Here is a 17,781-nt window from a genome sequence, read left to right as displayed (position 1 = left end):
AATGGAATGGTTTCGAGAATTATTTTACAAGATTAAATCATTAATCTACTTAAAAGTTCAGTTGATTTATGGCTGTGTATTAACCTTTTAACATAAGTCTTCAGACTCTAAATTGGCAAAGCTTTATAGGAACTTAAGGTGTAGGGCATCCACTTTCCATAATGGTAACTCTCCTCACAAGGACAATTTTAAAAATTTGAATGATGTTTTACAGCGTTTTCCTAATGCAACAAGGAATTCACAGTGTAGTGTGAAGTTTCTGAGTTAGTATCTGATAGAGCTAAGAGCCTGGTATTTGAGACTACTTTTGCCTGTGGGCATTTGCTGGTCCAGAAGGACTTAGCAGCATTTCTGAAAACTTTTAAGGTCAAAGGGGAACAAAGCTTGTGTCCAGGATCTGAATGGGGTAGGAGTACTGATAAAACATCCTGAATCGTAGGTAGAATGGAAGTAAAACAGCCTTCACAAAGACCACATCCCAGCTTCCAGTCACCTGAGTGGCCTCCAAATCTGAAGCCATAGAACGAGAGCAACCTTACCTCACTAATGCATCCAGGCCTTGGACAGCTGACCAAAGCAATTTAAACTCTTCTTCAAAGGGGGATAAAAGTCATTCCAGACCTCATTTCTACCAATAATTTTCATATGCAACAGCAAGCAGATTATAAAAGATATTCATATATATGAGGGATGATGGACCATAGTGAGATACAACATGAATAACAGACAATGGAAATAAACACACTGACATGCCAGGTGCTAAAATTATCAGGCACACAGCTTACTAAGCAACTCTTGTTACTAAGATTATGGAGGTAAAAGTCAAACTTAAAACTTCTGACAAAGACCGCAAATCATAAAAAGTAACATTGCAAATTGAAAAATACTGAAAATTTAAAAGTGGATAAATGCAAAACCTGAAATTAAGATCTCAGTGGAAGGATTTTGGGGTTTTTTGTTTGTTTGTTTGTTTACATTAGACAAATTAGAGATGAAGAGAGAAAAAGTGATATCAGAAGAATCTATCCAGAAAAAAAAAAAATATATATATATATATAAGCAAAAGGATGGAAAATACAGAACAGAGGTTAAGATATATATTGGATACATATAAAATATATAACATACATTTACATACATTTATAAATAGAGTAGTAGCAATATTTGAAGAAAAAATGACTAAGGCTTTTCTAAAACGAATGAAAGACATCAGTTTGTAAAACCAAGAATCCCAAGGAACCCAAACAGCCAAGCAAGATAAATAGAAAGACATACTTATCTAAAAAAACTTAAAGATTTTAATCTAAAAGATCAAGAAAAAAAAGTTACAATCAGCCATGGGAATTGGTGAGTAGGGGAACAAAGTATCCTTTCAGAAGTGGCAGACTGAATACTGACTTTTCAGCAGTGATGATTGAAAGGGAAAAAGAGATGGTATCTTAAATTTGAAGCAATAAGATAACTACCAATCAGGAACTCTATACTCTCTTAAAATAACCATTAAATATGAAGGTGAAACAATGCATTGAAACAGTAGAGGTGCCTTCAAGAGAAGTTTGAATGGACCAGAGACATCTTGTCTACCTTACAGTTGTGCCTCTGGTGGGTATTTCTCCATCACTTTCTCCCTCCTGCAGTCTATATGGTTCTAGGTGCAGCTTCTTCTCTCTGGTAAAGTCCATAATGCATAGAATTCAATAAGCAAGTGTATGTAAACAAAACAAAGCCTAGGTCAAAGGCACACCCAGCACGGCGGCACCATTTCCCCTCCCATGGCCGTGAGTAGGATTTTCCACCTATTTATTACATAATATATAGATACACAGACTGGGTTTTCTAGTAACCATGGCTGTATCTCAGCGCGCAGCTGGGCTTGACTTCATAAACTGTAGTGAGAGGAAACAGAAATGAGGAAGTAAAACATCAAATATGATCTGGTCTTTACGCCTGAAGATAAGAAAATAAATCCTCGTACTGGTGCTGGGAGGAGTCCAGTCTGGCAGATATGCTAAAATACAAAATGTAATAGTCCACACAGGTTGTCAGGATCAGGGCATTCTGTGTGAAGTAGTTGGGGGTTCCCAACCAGTGGGGGGGATGGAGTATCAGAAGCAGATGCTGATAAGCCCTTGAGCCATATTTGGATGTAAAAAGTGAACTGCACCGGCAGTGTGGGACACTGTAGCGCCATGGTCAAGAACCCAGCTCTGCAGTGGGGTGGCCCTGGTGCTGAGCCTGGATTTTGCCACTTCTAGTTGTGACATCCAGGAGAAAACTAGTCTTTCAGTTTCAATTTCCTTAACTCTGCCATGGGGGCAGTAGGAGTAACTGTGTCAGGTTCGTTGTTGGGATATTTAAGATCATATGGGTCATCTGCTTGTCCCACAGCAAGCCCTCCTTCCAGTGCTTCCCCAGTGGCTCACTGGTGAAGAATCCACCTGCCAATGCAGGAGACGTGGGTTTGATCCCTGGTCTGGGAAGATCCCACATACCGCAGAGCAACTAAGCCTGTGCATGACAACTATTGAGCCTGTGCTCTAGAGCCCAGGAGCTGGCACTAACACAGAAGTAGATGGAATCCTATAGAGGAGTATTTTGTAAAGAGAAAGGGATCAAGTAAACCCTTGGCCCTACCCCACCATTTAGGAGGAAGATGGGTTTCCCTGTGGCTCAGAGGTAAAGAACCTACCTGTATGCAGGAGATACAGGAGACATGAATTTGATCCCTGGGTTGAGATGATCCCCTGGAGAAGGAAATGGCAACCCACTCCAGTATTCTTGCCTGGAAAATTCATGGACAGAGGAGCCTGGAGGGCTGCAGTCCATAGTGTCACAAAAGTGTCAGACGTGACTTAGCTACTAAATGACAACGGAGGAAACAAGACAAGGATACTGAGTTACCCAAGAAGCCGGGAGGAGAAGCAAAGGAGAGGGGCAGTGTAGGAACCAAAAGTGAAGTCAGTCTTTAAGAGTGGGTGGGCAAAGGGACCGAGTCCAGCAGAGGTCAGCCAGGATGAGGCTGAGAAGAAGCCACTGGATTCAGTTTTTGATGACCTTGTAAGGAGCAGGACTGGTGTAGGTGGTGATGGAAAACTCCAGATCACAGTGGGTTTAGAGATACAGGAGCTTCTTAGCTTTTTTCCAGAACTGCGAACATGAATGGTAGAGAAGGATAAAGGGTAATAGCCTATGGGAGGCAGGATCCATGGAAAGTTGTTAATATTATTTTTAGTTGTGAAGGAGCTTAAGCATACCTGGACTGCAGGGTGCTGGTCACAAAAGAGCGGCTGAGTATAAGAGGTAAATGGAGGAATTGATGAAGTCAGTTACCAGGGCAGAGACCTTAGGAAGGACCTGATTGGTTCTGTAAATTTCACATTTTCAGAACGAGAAATTTGAACCCATGGCCAACTGTAAGGTTTCTTTTCAGATTGGCAAATTTGTTTATATTTAAAATTGCATAAATCATATACAAGCTAAGTCATTTTTGTTTATACAATTTGTAATTCACTTCTACAAAAAGAGGGTTTCCCTGGTGGCTCATATGGTAAAGAATCTGCCTTCAGTGCAAGATACCGGGGTTCGATCACTGGGTTGGGAAGATCCTCTGGAGAAGGGGATGGCAACCCACCCCAGTAATCTTGCCTGGAAAAATCCAAGGACAGAGAAGCCTGGCTGGCTAGTTCATGGGGTCACAAAGAGTTGGATACAACTGAGTGATTAACACTTTACAAAAAGATAAAGAAATGTGAAAAAGGACTATTCAGATAAGTTGGGGTAGAGTTCTGCTGGGTAGGGTTGTCAAGTGGACCCAATTATGGGAGTAAGAGGTTTGGAACCAGGAAGGCAATGTACTGGAAAGGCTGTAAGCTTGGCTTCAAGTATTACTGAGCTGTCCAGGGGTTCATGAAGGCAGGCATTGAGGCACCAGCCATCGCTCTTTATAGCTAGATGGACACTGGATGTGAAATGTCCCTAAAAGTCCAGTATCTTACATAATATCTCTGTAGTCTAAGTTCATACAAAGCTAGTCATTCATTGTGGATATGTCAAGTTAATTTCTTGGTTCTGCTACTTAGAGTCATTAGCAGAGAGAAAAATATTCAACTGCCAATGATGTTGCCAGATAATGTTTGTGTTCATGGATTTTTAATAAAGCTCAAGTGTACTATTCAATACCAAAGTAAATTATGCTTGAATGGGGCCAGCCATCGGGGTTTTAAACCTCCTTTAACAATTTGGATTGTCAGAAGTAGAAATATCCTTTTTAACAGTCCTTGTGTTTATTAAATACATAGAATGTTAAGATTAAAAGAGGAGAGGTTAGAGATAATTTACTGTCATCTGCTTATTTGAAAAATAAGAAAATTTTGGTGCAAACAGGTCAGGATCAAGACCAGGTAGAAATTAATATCAGAACCAACACTGCAATGCAAGCAAGCCTAAGTAAGTATAAGTATTTTGGTAAAATGTAACAATTGCAGTCTATCTGCAGAAGACTGAGTCACAGGATAAAGCACAACTGAAAAAACAGGAGGAGAAGATAAAACCAGGGTTACTTTGGAACCATTCAGAACTTTTTCAGATGAGCCCATACGTCATTTATTAATTTTGGGAAAAATGTTAGGATCTCAACTATGAAATGCCAAGTGGGTTTCCTTTGAAGTCAGGTGGTCTGAGTTCCATCCATCCGTTTGGTCTTTGGTGTCCACTGTGTCTGAGACACTACCAGGAAGTCATTTCCAGGCTCAGCACCACCACTAACTAACTCTCCATGGCCTGGGGATGCTAGTTTGCTCATTTATAAAATCAAGTGCCTGGGGAACCAGCAGAAAGGGGAGACCCTGGGGAGAGGATCCAGTTCCGAGTTGTGTTTGAAGAGGCGAATATGGGAGGAGTTGGAGAAACAGACATGGTCAGAGGCAGGTGATGTCAGTAGTGGGTTCATCCCGGAGGTCACAGTCTGACTCCACAGCACTGGGTTCCTGTTCATCCTCTGGGGCACAAGTCCATCAGCAGTGGTGGAGGGGTCCTCTTCACACTTGTTGTTCAGGAGAGAGCCCTTCTTGAGGGAGGTCTTGTCTCCAGAGGTCCCCAGTGGACGCAGTGTAAACCAAAGGGAGCCCCAAAGCCCTCACTCTGGCTGCAGGGAACTAGAGGCACAATTTTCAGCACATAGAAGAAACCGATGAAATGGAACAACAGAACAGTAATACACAGCCTCCATCCCATTTCACGGAACCCGCAGCGGCAGTCTTTGTTTGCCAGAGGATCAATCTGTGTGATGCATGAGTGACTAATAGGTGCATGGCTGAACACAGGAATACAGGAACTGTTGTCATCTCTGCTCTTACAACGATCAGCACCTCAATGGAAAATTGAAGATGGCACATTTGGGAGCGTGTTGAGTGAAATTCACCTCCTGGCACAATGATTGATATTCGATCTCAATCTTTTGAGCCACATGAGAACTTAGATAACATTGCAGAAGCATGTCTTCTAGAATTTCATGCTGCTCTAATGAAAACAAGAGAGAAACTGGGTTTTTTGACTGCTATTGAAATGGTGATGGCACCGTGGGGAAACTCATCAGAAAGCTCAGTTTACATTCAGGTTTCAACTAATCTGGTGATAAAGTGCACTTTCTGCTCAGTCCCTTTGAGTGGCTGGCGTCGTTAACCTCTGGCTTCCCTCAATGACACATGTGAACGTTTCTTGCTCAGGCGACAGCAGGACCCACCGGCTGAGCAGAACTCTGTACGTCAGCATGAACACGGCCCCATTAGTTTTCCTTTCACGAAGGCTGAGGATTAAAGTGATCTCTGACCAACAGCTTAATTGCTTAATTAGAGGCTCTCTCCGGAGCCTTAAACTCACGTAGCTCCGCGAGCTCTTATTGATCTCGGAGAAATGCAGCTGTAGCCCGGCGTGGGATCAGAGGGGAAAGACAGCAGCCAGAGCAGGACGACTGGCCCCAGAGACTCCGGCCTCTGATTCCAGCATCCTCTTTGCTCAGCACAATGGAATGTCCGCCTTGTGAGAACCAGTGGGGAGCAGACGAAAGTGAGCAGCCCACAGTCCTGATCCAGCCTCTCATCTGGAGAAAATATCCGCTAGGGATACAGGACTGAGGACCAAAAAAACGCGGGACGTGTTGAGTCACCCTCTGCTTTCTGAAGCTCCTCTAGGAGAAAGAAAGCAAAATGTTGGATTTGAACTAGAGAATACCAGAGCACCCCACCCCAAACCCCACCCCAAAGCCCACCCCAAAGCCACGGTGTTCTGTTTTTGTTCACAGTACTTAACATTGAGGCTCAGGGCGGGCGAATGCGAAACACAGTATCTTTGTTTTTATTTTGTAAGACCCTACCTATGATGTGTTTCCTTTGAAAACATCCATCATTTCTGAAACTGAGCAAAAAGACACAGGGATAAGAGAAGTCAGTACTTCAAAGAAATAATTCTTAAACAGTCCTTCTGTAAACATTTATTTTAAAAATAAATCCATGGCAAATCAATCTCTTTCCCATCCTCTCCCTCTTGTATCTTCCCTTTCTCCTTCACTTCTCGCCATAGAAAGCTGACTTTCCATTTGAGGATAGAATCTGATAATGATTAAGGATGATCTCTGATAATCTCTGTTAAACATTTTATTTTGTGGTTTGCTTTTGGTAACCCATTTAGCCATCTTGCCTCCTGGTGCCACATGAGTTACCAAAACTGTGCCGGCACGTTACATCCCCAAGAGGGGGGGATAACTGAATTGGAGCCAGGGCCCTCAGTCTGTGGACCCAAGCTTTGTTTTGTGCTTTGTTATATTTGCGTTTTATCTCAGAATCTCTTTAAAGTCTTGTTTATTCTTAAGAATAAAATGAGCTTCTTGGGTTTCTTTTCCTACCAACATTTCCAGTCATCTCTGAGTCCCTGCTTGCAACCACTGCAAATTAGCAGAGTTTATTGTCTCCTGTAAACTGTGACGCCGGAGTGCTACCACATAGAACAAAGACTCAGGAGTGAGAGAGACCTGACGCCAGATGTGCGCTGTGAATTTGCGATTTCATTTCAGAGGCGCATAGCTGGAAAATATCACTGACAGGAAACTGATGCTTCCTCCCCGTCCCCACCTGCAAGAAAAGTTGCTATAATGAGTAATATTTCCATTTCCTTCCTTACCTACATTTATGGCTTTAACAGCTTGGATAATTTTCTGGCAGATTCCCCTCCCCATCACTTAATATTTCCTCGGTCTTGGAACAGTTCCCATTCCCTAATGGGGATTCCGTTTGCAGCCGTATTAGCTCCTTCTGTATGTATGGCGCATGTGGATACATTTCACGGACTCTCATCCTCCACACTGACCTTGCGCCCTGATGAGAATGTCTTCTGTACCCTTAGATCTTAGCCTCTGCCACACATTTTGACCCCGATAAGCTTCAAAGTAATCCGAGCAGTAGACACGTGTTGCTAGAATGAATTAAAGTAAAGGCTAAAGACCAGGTTGAAAGCCTGGGCGAGTTGAGGAAAGAAACCTTGCTGATCCAGGGAGGCTGTATTATACTAGAAAAAGGGCAGGAGTGGATGGATATCTGGATCCAAGACTGGAGCCAGGAGTTAGGAGTCAGGGATTTTGATGTTAGGTTTAGTGATGAAATAGCATCACCGACTCAATGGACATGAATTTGAGCAAGCTCCAGGAGATAGTGAAGGCCAGATAAACCTGGTGTGCTGCAGTCTACGGGGTCACAAAGAGTCGGACACACAGCTTAGCAGCTGAACTGCAACAGCCTGGCCCCTGTGCCCTTTGCTCCAGGCTGCTCAGTGGGCCATGCTGGGAATCCCGCTCGTGTGCAGTGGGTGGAATGCATGCCAGCTGCCAACCACTCCACCCAGGCCTCAAATGAGACCTTCTGAAATGCCTTTAAGGATGCATGCTTGTAGGTCCAGAGAAAAGAAACTCGAGTTCAACTCTTTCCCAGGATTTTTTTTTAAGGAGACTATGGACATATCACTTTAGCTTCTTAGAATCATGATCTCTCAGTATTCTGTTGTCAATGAGTAAAACTTGATTTTTATCTTTTTGGTTGGTTTAATGATAGTTGATCAAATGTCAGGCAGATGGGGTTTGTGTAGTGGCTCCACACTGCCCAGCATGTGACTGTGAATAAGTTACTTATGTCTTCTGAGCCTCAGTTCTACCAACAGCAAAATAGAATTGTAAGAAAGAATTTAAAAAAAATATACCTAAAGCATTAATCACAGTGTCTGGTACAGATAAGTGTTAGCTATTGCTTCTGATTTTTCTGTTACTACTATTTCTACATTTGTTACTACTCATGGTATGTTAAAGGTCTTTATTTTTTTTTTTACATAAAAACAGTAAAATGTTTATTTTCTTAGAAAAAAAAGTGGGCAAGAGGGATTCAAAATGATTGTGATCACACTTCTGTCTGCATCTGAGCAAAACTGATGTTGCAAGCTTGATCTTTGATTAAGAGACCCAGGTAATGAAACCACCTGCTGCTCGTTCCTATGTCACTTCCAGGAGTCATGTCACGACATGCTTTGAATTGATAATAGCGTCTCTACTTCTTCTTAGCAGAGAAACTAGGCTTGCCATAGCAACCATCCCATCTCCAAAGCGCAACAATGCCAGTGAGAAGCAAGGCTCTGGACTGCTGGGGGAGGCAGGGAGGAGGGAGGGGGGAAGGAGGTGCTTGTCTTAGAAGCAGAACCAGTCTAGAACAGGAGTTGGATATCTGAGTTCACCACTACCTCATCTTTTAGAAAATAGGTTGGAGAGCATCTGTAAAACCAACAGTATCTTTAAGGTGAAATTGCAGAATTTTGCTGCGGACCTGGACACTGAGAGAAGTGAAAAGTTGCAACAAGTTTTAACTAGCAGCAACAAAGAAAGATAACAGTTTTTGTTTGTTTTTAGTAATATTCCTTTGCAAGTTCATTAAGAAACACTGTAATTTAATGGGGCATACCATATGGAGTGATCTTCTTTTGCTATAGTGCTGTTCGCTGAAGAGAATCGACCTTTGCAAAGATTTCAACTGGGGTGTAACCTATTTACACAGTAGTAGCTCCTGGTTTGAGTGGTAGGATTGGTGCCGTGTGATATCTTCTTCTTCCGAACAGTAATCTCGACCCTTTTCAATTTTTTCATCCAGCATTCTGAAGAATTCTTGTTGGCTTTCAGAGATGTGGATGTTTGCTCTGGGTTGATGAACTAATCCTGGAATCTCTTTATTGGTTTTAAGTCTTACATTTGAACTGGCACTTTTTTCCAAGTTTTCTTGGTTCCTGGCTGCTCTTTTCTGCTCCTCTTCTGCCCCATTTTTCCTGTATTTGACCTCTTCCACTGGTTTGATCCTATACTCATCACCAAACACATCTCCGTTGTGGTAGTTCTTCCCTTTCTGGACTTCCTCTTCATTTTGAACAGTGGTAACATGCTTGGCAGAGGCACAGCCCGTAGTCTCATTCGGTCAGCTTCAGCCAGGCTGAACTGCAAATCATCTCTACAGACACGGGGGCATTTTTTTTTTTTTTTCTTTAGACACAGGGAAAATCCATCTTCTTGCTGAGTTGGTCAAGATGGATGCACCTTGGGTGCTCGCGGTGGGGCTGAAGGTGGCAAGCCTCCCGCCCCCAATCCTGGTCCTCCTCACGGGTTTTCTTCCTCCCTCCTCTTAATTTATCTTTTTTAAAAAAATATATATATATTTCCTGACTGTGCTGGGTCTTCCTTGCTGCATGCCAGCTTTCTCTAGTTGCAGCACGCGGGGACTACTCTTGACTGCTGTGTGTGGATTTCTCACTGTGGTGTCTTCTCTTGTTGTGGAGCACAAGCTCTAGGCACATGTGCTCAGCACTTGCAGTGCACAGGCTTAGTTGCTCCGCCGTATGTGGGATCCTCTGAACCATGGATCGAACCTGTCCCCTGCATTGGCATGTGGATTCCCAACCACTGGACCATCAGGGAAGTCCCTTTAACTCACATTTTTGAAAATTATGAACCTTAGATACACAGACCTGGATCCACAATCCTCAGTTCATCGGTAACTATCTTGATTAGTTTATGAGCAGACTCATTTTATCTTAAAGTATTTAAAAAAAAAATCTTAAAATATATATTATAAAATTTTTGCACGCTCTTCAGTGAATCATCTCAATGAATGTTTTCACTTCATAAGTGGATTATTCTCATACTGTCCAAAAGATTCACAAATGAGTTGAGAAGGAGAAAACGGTAGTGTAGTAAATTAAAATAAAAGCATATTCATATACATTCACAATTTGTTTGCATGGAAAGCTTAACTCTGAAGTTAAGATGGCATTGGCATACTTTGGGGAATGTAAAACATGCTGTGTGTTTTGCTTTTGAATTAAAATAGTTTCCTCTTGCTCCAGTTTATGCTAATTTTAACCCACACATAGAGTGGGTTTATTTTCTCCCTGAGGAAGATGAAACTTAATAAAAGAAGAAGATAGATGCAGTAGAAATACATTCCCATCTCCTACTCACAAACATTCTGAGAGTACTTTTCAAGTTTATAGAAATGAGAATGCAAACATTTCTGAGGAAGCTAATGTTCATTTTCCCCATGTGCGCGCTGTGACGCTGTGGGCGCTGAGTGTTTCAGTAAGGGGACCACAACTCACTCCATTACCAGGGCTCTGATCCTGGAGGAGGCGGGCTGTGGGCTGCAGTTTTACATGTTGCATTTGGATCAGGCACTGTCCTTGGTTCTCAGTAAGGCAGCACCTGTGATGCTCGTCTTTATTCAATACACTTTGTTTTTTTAAAAAAGATTTTTGATGTGGACCGCTTTTAAGGTCTTTTTTGAATTTGTTACATTATTGCTTCTGTTTTATGTTTTTGATTTCTTGACCACAAGGCATCTGGGATCTTAGCTCCCCGACCAGGGATCAAACCCACACCCTCTGCATTGGAAGGTGCATTCTTAACCCCAGGACCACCAGAGAAGTCCCTACTCAGTATGATCTTAAAATGGACGGGGATGCTCTTCCTTCCTTTTGCATCAAATTTTACATTTTAGAAAGCATATTGAACGGTGGTGGTTGTCTGGAGACCGAATTAAAGGGGGACACAAATTCAGGCAGGGGGAGTCTCAGGCTGCTGTAGTGACTCAGGCAAGAGGGGGTGAAGTCCCACAACAAGACACTTGGTGGGGGTGAGGAGGGAAGGGGTCCAGGAGACACAGCAGAGGCAGAACTGACGGAACGTAAGGCTCATTCCATGGAGGGGCTAAGGCAAGAAGTGAAGGGGCAGGAGGAACTAGGGGGAGGGGTGAGGACTTCAGTTTGAGACAGTGATTTCCATGGTTGATGGGACATACCAGCCGTGTTGTCTGGAATGTAGTCGGATGTCTGAGCCTAGAGCTTGGATTGAGGTCTGGACTACAGTTGTAGATACTGGCCAGCTAACAGATGTCTTGGAGATCTTAAAACAAAACCCATATCCTTGATAGAGTCCTGTCAGGCAGCAAAAGGCTAGATTAAATGGCATTAATGTCCATCTGGCTTTGATATTGCAGTTCAGTTATATGAAGAGCATATTTTCATGTCTCTGTGTTGGGATCACTTAATATGTCTGCCTGGCTAAACACATAAACTTTTTAAATATATGCATTATTTAAAATTTTACATGTTCCTCATACCAAATTTCTAAAATACAGAAAAGAAAAAATAAGAAATGGACACCATCTATAATACTGCAAAACAGAGACAATTAATATATTGGCTCATTTCCTACAGAAACACACACATGCAAACATGCACACCCTTATACCCACATGCACAAAGGGAATTAAGAGAATACCACACATCATTTTGTATCCTGTCTTTTTCACTTAGTTTATTTAATATATTTCTTCTTAAAAACAGTTTCTTTGACCCTTTAATCAGTTACATGGATACCCTAGAATTGAGTTAACCACTGGCTTATTACTGACCACTTAGATAACTTCTATTTTTTGCTTATTATAATAATACTTGGGGACTCCCCTGGTAGCCCAGTGGATGAGAATCTGCCTGCCAGTGCAGGGGACATGGGTTTGATTCCTGGTCCGGGGAGATTCCACATGCCACAGGGCGACTAGGTCCATGCATCACAACTGCTGAGCCTGCGCTCTACAGCAAGAGAATATAGAGAGCGGCCCCCACTCTCTGCAACTAGAGAAAACAGCAGTGAAGACCCAGGGCAGCCAATAAATAAACAGAATAAATTAAAAAAAAATAATACTTGGAAGAGCACCTTTGTATGTATATCTTATTCTACATTTCCTGCAATTTCCTTTATATAGATTTTTCTCTTCCTTCCTGAAAACATGATTACAAAATATTTTAAGTATACAGAAAAGACTACACAATTCATGTAAAGTATAGCATGAACAAAAACATCCTACTTGCTAAATCTCAATATTTCACCATGTTCACTTCAAGTTCTTTCTTTTTTTCCCCCAAAGAAATGAATTGCTGAAGACATAGTGAGGCCCCATGGGTAAACCACACTCATTCCAGTCCGTGCCCCTGGCCCAGAGGAAACCAATTATGAAAAATTGGTTTATGATTCCCATGGCTATTTTGGTACTTTTTCATGGTATGTGGTTTCCACATACAGTATGTAGTACTGATCTGCATGTTTTAAAACTTGATGTAAATAATACAACATGACACCTATTCTTCCATTCACTCCTTTCATTTAACAACCTGTTTTGAACATTTTTCTACACTGTGGTGTATTTAGATCTAGTTCACTGTGTTTGCCACTATACAAGATTCTCCTCTATACCATGAGTCATGGACCCATTCTACTGTTAATGCACTTCTAAGTCTTCTAATATTGTGCTGGGGCAACCCTTATAGCAAGGAACATTATTGTCCATATTTCTGAATGCAGTCATGCAAGAGTTTACCTCAGGTCTGGAAGTGAAAGAGTTGGCTTTTACATTTCCTATGTTGCCAACTTCCACTAAAAAATGTATACCTGAGAATTTATGTCTTTTAAGTCATTTAATTCTGGTGAACAATATGTACTACAATTTCATCTCAGTCCCATTGTACAGATTTGGTGGCTGAAGGACAGAGAAAGATTTGTCCATAGTAACATCACGTGGGATCTCTCCCACAGCAGTCATCCTCTGAGCACCTGCCAGGGTGTTTTGCTAAATAAACTTACCTTCTGGTTCTTCTCTTTAAAAGGGACTCTGCCACCTGCTTTCAAATAATGCATGCTCTTAAATAATATATATTTCCATCATCAGTAAGTACATGGAAAGGTGAAAGTTTCCCTTTGCTTGGCTCCTTTATTTTCTCAAATTGTCTCTGGACTCTGACCTTTGGCCTCCATACATATCATCAGAAAGGAGTGCTAATCTCTCAGCGGAAAGGTTTTCCTTCCCATCACTGTGTGCTGGAGTTGACACTTTGAACTTTGAAAGGGGGTTGATATTTATTCAAATCTCCTTAGCATTTCAAACATCAAGTATTAAAGTTCATAGAAGTTTGGCTCAGCTCTGACTTCGGGCCACAGCTCAGGGTACAGAGGGTCTCCCATGGCACTGTAATGTCACGTGTTCTGGGTACTCTGGGACCTGGGGGTGGGTCCGGTGTCCTCTGCCCACCTTCTGCCTTCCTAGTTCCCTCGCGGTGCTGCTGAAGGACTGGCACAGCTGGAGGGAGGGCACCTGGGCAGGTGTGAGTGGCTTGGTCCCTGGCCCTGGTGGAGCCTCCTCCATGGCCCACAGGGCCCAGAGAGCAGTTCCTCTTGTCCTCTTTCCCGCTGTGAATGGCCTCTTCCCTGCCGTCATGTCTGCTGTGCATTTATACAGCCCAGTCCACCAGAGAGGAGCAACTTTCTTTCTTAATTCTGGATTTTCCTCAACCTCAGTCCTTTATTCTCAGAGGCCGTATACTCTTACATATATTCACTTACTCATTTGTTCATCAGACGTCTGCTGTTTGTTATGTGCCTGGTTCTATTCTTTTAAAAAAAAAATCTCTTATTTTTGTATGGTAATGGAGAGCTCAGCTATTTTGAATGTGTTTGCTGGTATCTGGAAATGTGACAAACTCTGGATGCTTTGTCAAGACACTGATTAACTTCCAGAAGAACTTAGCTTACTACTTAACCAGGTCTGCCTCTGTTTTTAGAGCTTCTGTAGTTGGAACTCCAGGGATGGTGGCCACTTTTCCTTTTGTGGATTCATGATTTTATTCAAAATTTTATTTTACTAGAGTTACCTAGAAATGAGTTAGTTGTACTGTATAGTTTTTTGTTTGTTTTGTTTTGTTTTGTGTATTTCTCTGACTTTTTCCACCTAAGCGGCAGATCAGAAAATTAATCCCCAGGCCTAGGAAACCCTTGGCAGTAGACTTAAAGAAGACTATAATAAGACTTAAATAAATTATGCTGCTGCTGCATCACTTCCATCGTGTCCGACTCTGTGCGACCCCACAGACGGCAGCCCACCAGGCTCCCCCGTCCCTGGGATTCTCCAGGCAAGAACACTGGAGTGAGTTGCCATTTCCTCCTCCAGTGCATGAAAGTGAAAAGTGAAAGGGAAATCGCTCAGTCGTGTCTGACTCTTCTCGACCCCATGGACTGCAGCCTGCCAGGCTCCTCCGCCCATGGGATTTTCCAGGCAAGAGTACTGGAGTGGGTTGCCATTGCCTATACGAATATATTATACATGTAGCCTATAATATAATTTGCTAACTTTCTTTTGGAAACTAAATGGAAGTAAAAGAAATGTTTGTTGATAATTTTTATGACTTAAGATTTTTTAAAAATAGCAATAAGTTTTCTCATATTTTCTTCCCTCCAGTTTCTTTCTTATAATTTTATAAATTAAAACTTGATTTGACATTACGAGTGTTAAGAATTACTCTTAAATAAAAGAATTGCTATTCCAAACTTAAAGAAAAAGACTCAGCTCTCTCCTTAATAACCTGAAGTTATATACTCTCATAAAATGGTAATTAGGAACTTACAACTTAATAACTATTGCACACGATTTAAAGAGAAGTAACATGAAATGATATAGAATTTGGAGAGAGAAGAATTAAGTTTTGGGGTCTGCTACTCACTAGCTCTTTGACCTTGGGTCACGAGCTTCCATTGTCACTATCACCCATTGGATGAGACAGTATCCACACTAGCACACTTTGAAGTCTCACTTTCATCACTAAAAAAAAAAAAAAAAAATCACACAGTGTTGAAGACTAGTTTAGAGGTATTGCAATGATGCTTGTAAAATTATGGCATGCTAATCAAATGTAGGGTGTCACTGGTATATAATTTTGATGTAGGGACATTTGGAAACACTCTATTTTGGATCTATTCCTTGTGAAGCAATGCCCCAGCCATGTGAATTTCAGCCAAAATCCTGTGATTCCTGAATCTCTGGGTAGGAAGGTTGGAAACATGGAGACCTCCTAGAAAATGTGCTTTTTCAAAGAATCCCCAGGGAAATGGCTCATTCATGTGATTTTCTGAATTTTCTAATTCTAATCTTCATTTTGTCTAAAGAAGATGGCAATAAAAAAGACAGCTTAGAAAGGGGTGGAGCAATATCTGCTACTCTCCAGACCTCTGAATTAGGAGAGAAATAAAGGAAACTAGAAGAGTCTTGCCTTTGTGAGTACATGGACTTGTAAAAAAACCTCTAAAAGTGTGTGTACTGTTGATGATGGTATTTGTTCTTCGAGGAACTGTGTGATTTGTGACATTAGTGAGGTCTCTGTGCATCTGTGATCTTCTTCTTGAAAATGGAGAGTCTTGGGAGGAGAAGTGGGATAGTATATGTGAAAGGCTGTATCCAGTTTCTGGCACATAGTAAACATTTAATGAATGGTTGCTGTTATTAATATTATTGTGTTTCCCCCCCCCCCCCCCAAAAGGAACTTATTTCCCCTGGCTTAAAGATGCATGGGCTTCCCTGGTGGCTCAGTTGGTAAAGAATCCGCCTGCAGTGCAGGAGACCTGGGTCTGATTCCTGGGTTGGAAAGATCCCCTGGAGAAGGGAACAGCTACGCCCTTCAGTATTCTGGCCTGGAGAATTCCATGGACAGAGGAGCCTGGTGAACTATAGTCCATGACAATGGACAATGGAGTTCCAAGGCAATGAGAAAATTCAGTTTCACACACTGATTCAGCAATCTGGAGCAGGGGTAAGGGGGTGGGGTGGGGAGTCTGTAATTTAAACTCCATTCCACTGGCTCATATGGAAGGTCAGCCAAGTCCCAGCACAGAACTGAATAGACACAGAACCCTATATATTTTGAAATAATGAGGTAATTTTCTATTAATAAATCAGGCTCATATCACTATATCATTTGAAAGAATTCTACCATTTCTCTTCTTCTTGAAGAGAAGAACAACAACAAGAACTTGAAGAGCAACAAGTTCCAGCAAATGCTGAGTTTCTGAAAATGAGTGATTCCTCATCATTATTTCTCATGTATTTGCTCCAATATTCATTGTTGCATCAGCATGTTTTGTGAGACTGGTACGTGATGTAACTGTCCTGGAGTCACGAGAGGATGAGAGTGGGGAAAGGCATGGCATTTATAGACATCCAGGGACCTCATGGTGAGTTTCTTCGACACGGAAACTCCCACTGAAATGTCTGAAGAGTTCCTAGAAATGACCAAGGACTCAGACATTCCGACGGATCTGAGTGACCGGACAATAGAATAAAGCACTGGGTTCCAGCAAAAGTGTTTTCTTTCTTTTTAAGAAAAAACAATTATTTTTATTTGGCTGTGCTGGATCTTTATTGTTGCGTATGGGCTTTCTCTAGTTGCTGCGATCAGGGGCTCTTCTTCCTTGCAGTGCGCTGGCTTCTCTTTGTGGTGGCTTCTCTTGTGGAGCACTGGCTCTAGGGCAGATGGGCTCAGGAGTTGTAGTGCTTGGGCTTAGTTGCTCTGTGGTGTGTGGAATCTTCCTGAACAGGAATTGAACCTGTGTTACCTGCATTGGCATTGGCAGGCAGATTCTTAACCACTGGACCACCAGGGAAGTCCAGATGTGTTTTCCACTAGGTTGCTGATGTGCGGATAGATACTCCACAGACCAGGGCCTTGTAGATGCTGATCTGAAATCCTGAACCACCATGTACCCAGTTGCCTTTCTTTGTAGGCATTTGATGGTGTAAGCTCTGCAACCGCCCGCCTTGCCGGTGTGTGTGGAAGACAGCAACTGAGAAACCCCATCATATCTTCCGGAAACAGCCTCTTCTTGCGATTTCAGTCTGGCCCTTCCAGACAGAGCCGGGGGTTTTGCGCTCACTTCAGACAAGGCAAGTTCCGTGTGGTTTCCCAAGGCGCAGACCATCTGTCCTTACCTCTCCCTCTTGGTGCTGCAATAAAATGAGACTAGTCCTTGGAAATTGTTCCCAGCTTTCCACTTAATGTGCAAGACTTTAAGAAGAACAAAGGAGCCATGGTTTGCAATGATTCTAACTGTTGGGACTTTTAAGTCTGTCTTTGTCCTCCAGATCTCTGTATTCCTCAAACAGGTTGTCAGAATCATACTGAAAAGTGTCTTTAATATTAGAGACACTTGTAAAGAAGTGTTTATCCAAATTCATTCATTCATAGGTAAATGACCTAGCATTTATCTAAGATTTTATGCTAAGAGATACACTGCTATAAATTGCAAGACTTGTAACATAGAGTCAGATTCTAGGCCTTGAGGTAGTGGTTGCCCTTCACCCGAAGAATCAATGTTGTTTTCTGTTGTCTTTT

General features: G+C 42.1%; 2 protein-coding genes across 2 annotated transcripts in view; one reads left to right on the top strand and one right to left on the bottom strand.

The window, feature by feature from the left end:
* The window catches only part of CUBN (cubilin), a 257,101-nt gene that overhangs the window by 122,235 nt on the left and 117,085 nt on the right, over positions 1-17,781 (top strand). Inside the window, exon 32 of the mRNA XM_065921175.1 lies at positions 17,174-17,333. Within this exon, the coding sequence (XP_065777247.1) occupies positions 17,174-17,333 (160 nt within the window). The remainder of the gene's footprint in view (positions 1-17,173; positions 17,334-17,781) is intronic.
* LOC136158996 (uncharacterized) lies at positions 8,913-13,841 on the bottom strand. The gene is made up of 3 exons (XM_065920832.1): positions 13,605-13,841; positions 12,025-12,162; positions 8,913-9,485 (listed from the first exon to the last, which is right to left on the bottom strand). The coding sequence occupies exons 1-3, from the start codon at positions 13,839-13,841 to the stop codon at positions 9,072-9,074; spliced, it is 789 nt and encodes a 262-aa protein (XP_065776904.1). The 3' UTR covers positions 8,913-9,071.

Source organism: Muntiacus reevesi, chromosome 2 (genome assembly GCF_963930625.1).
Source record: "Muntiacus reevesi chromosome 2, mMunRee1.1, whole genome shotgun sequence".
Taxonomy (NCBI): Eukaryota; Metazoa; Chordata; class Mammalia; order Artiodactyla; family Cervidae; genus Muntiacus; species Muntiacus reevesi.
Note: the sequence above shows the minus strand (reverse complement) of the source record. Positions and strands in the feature narration are given on the sequence as shown.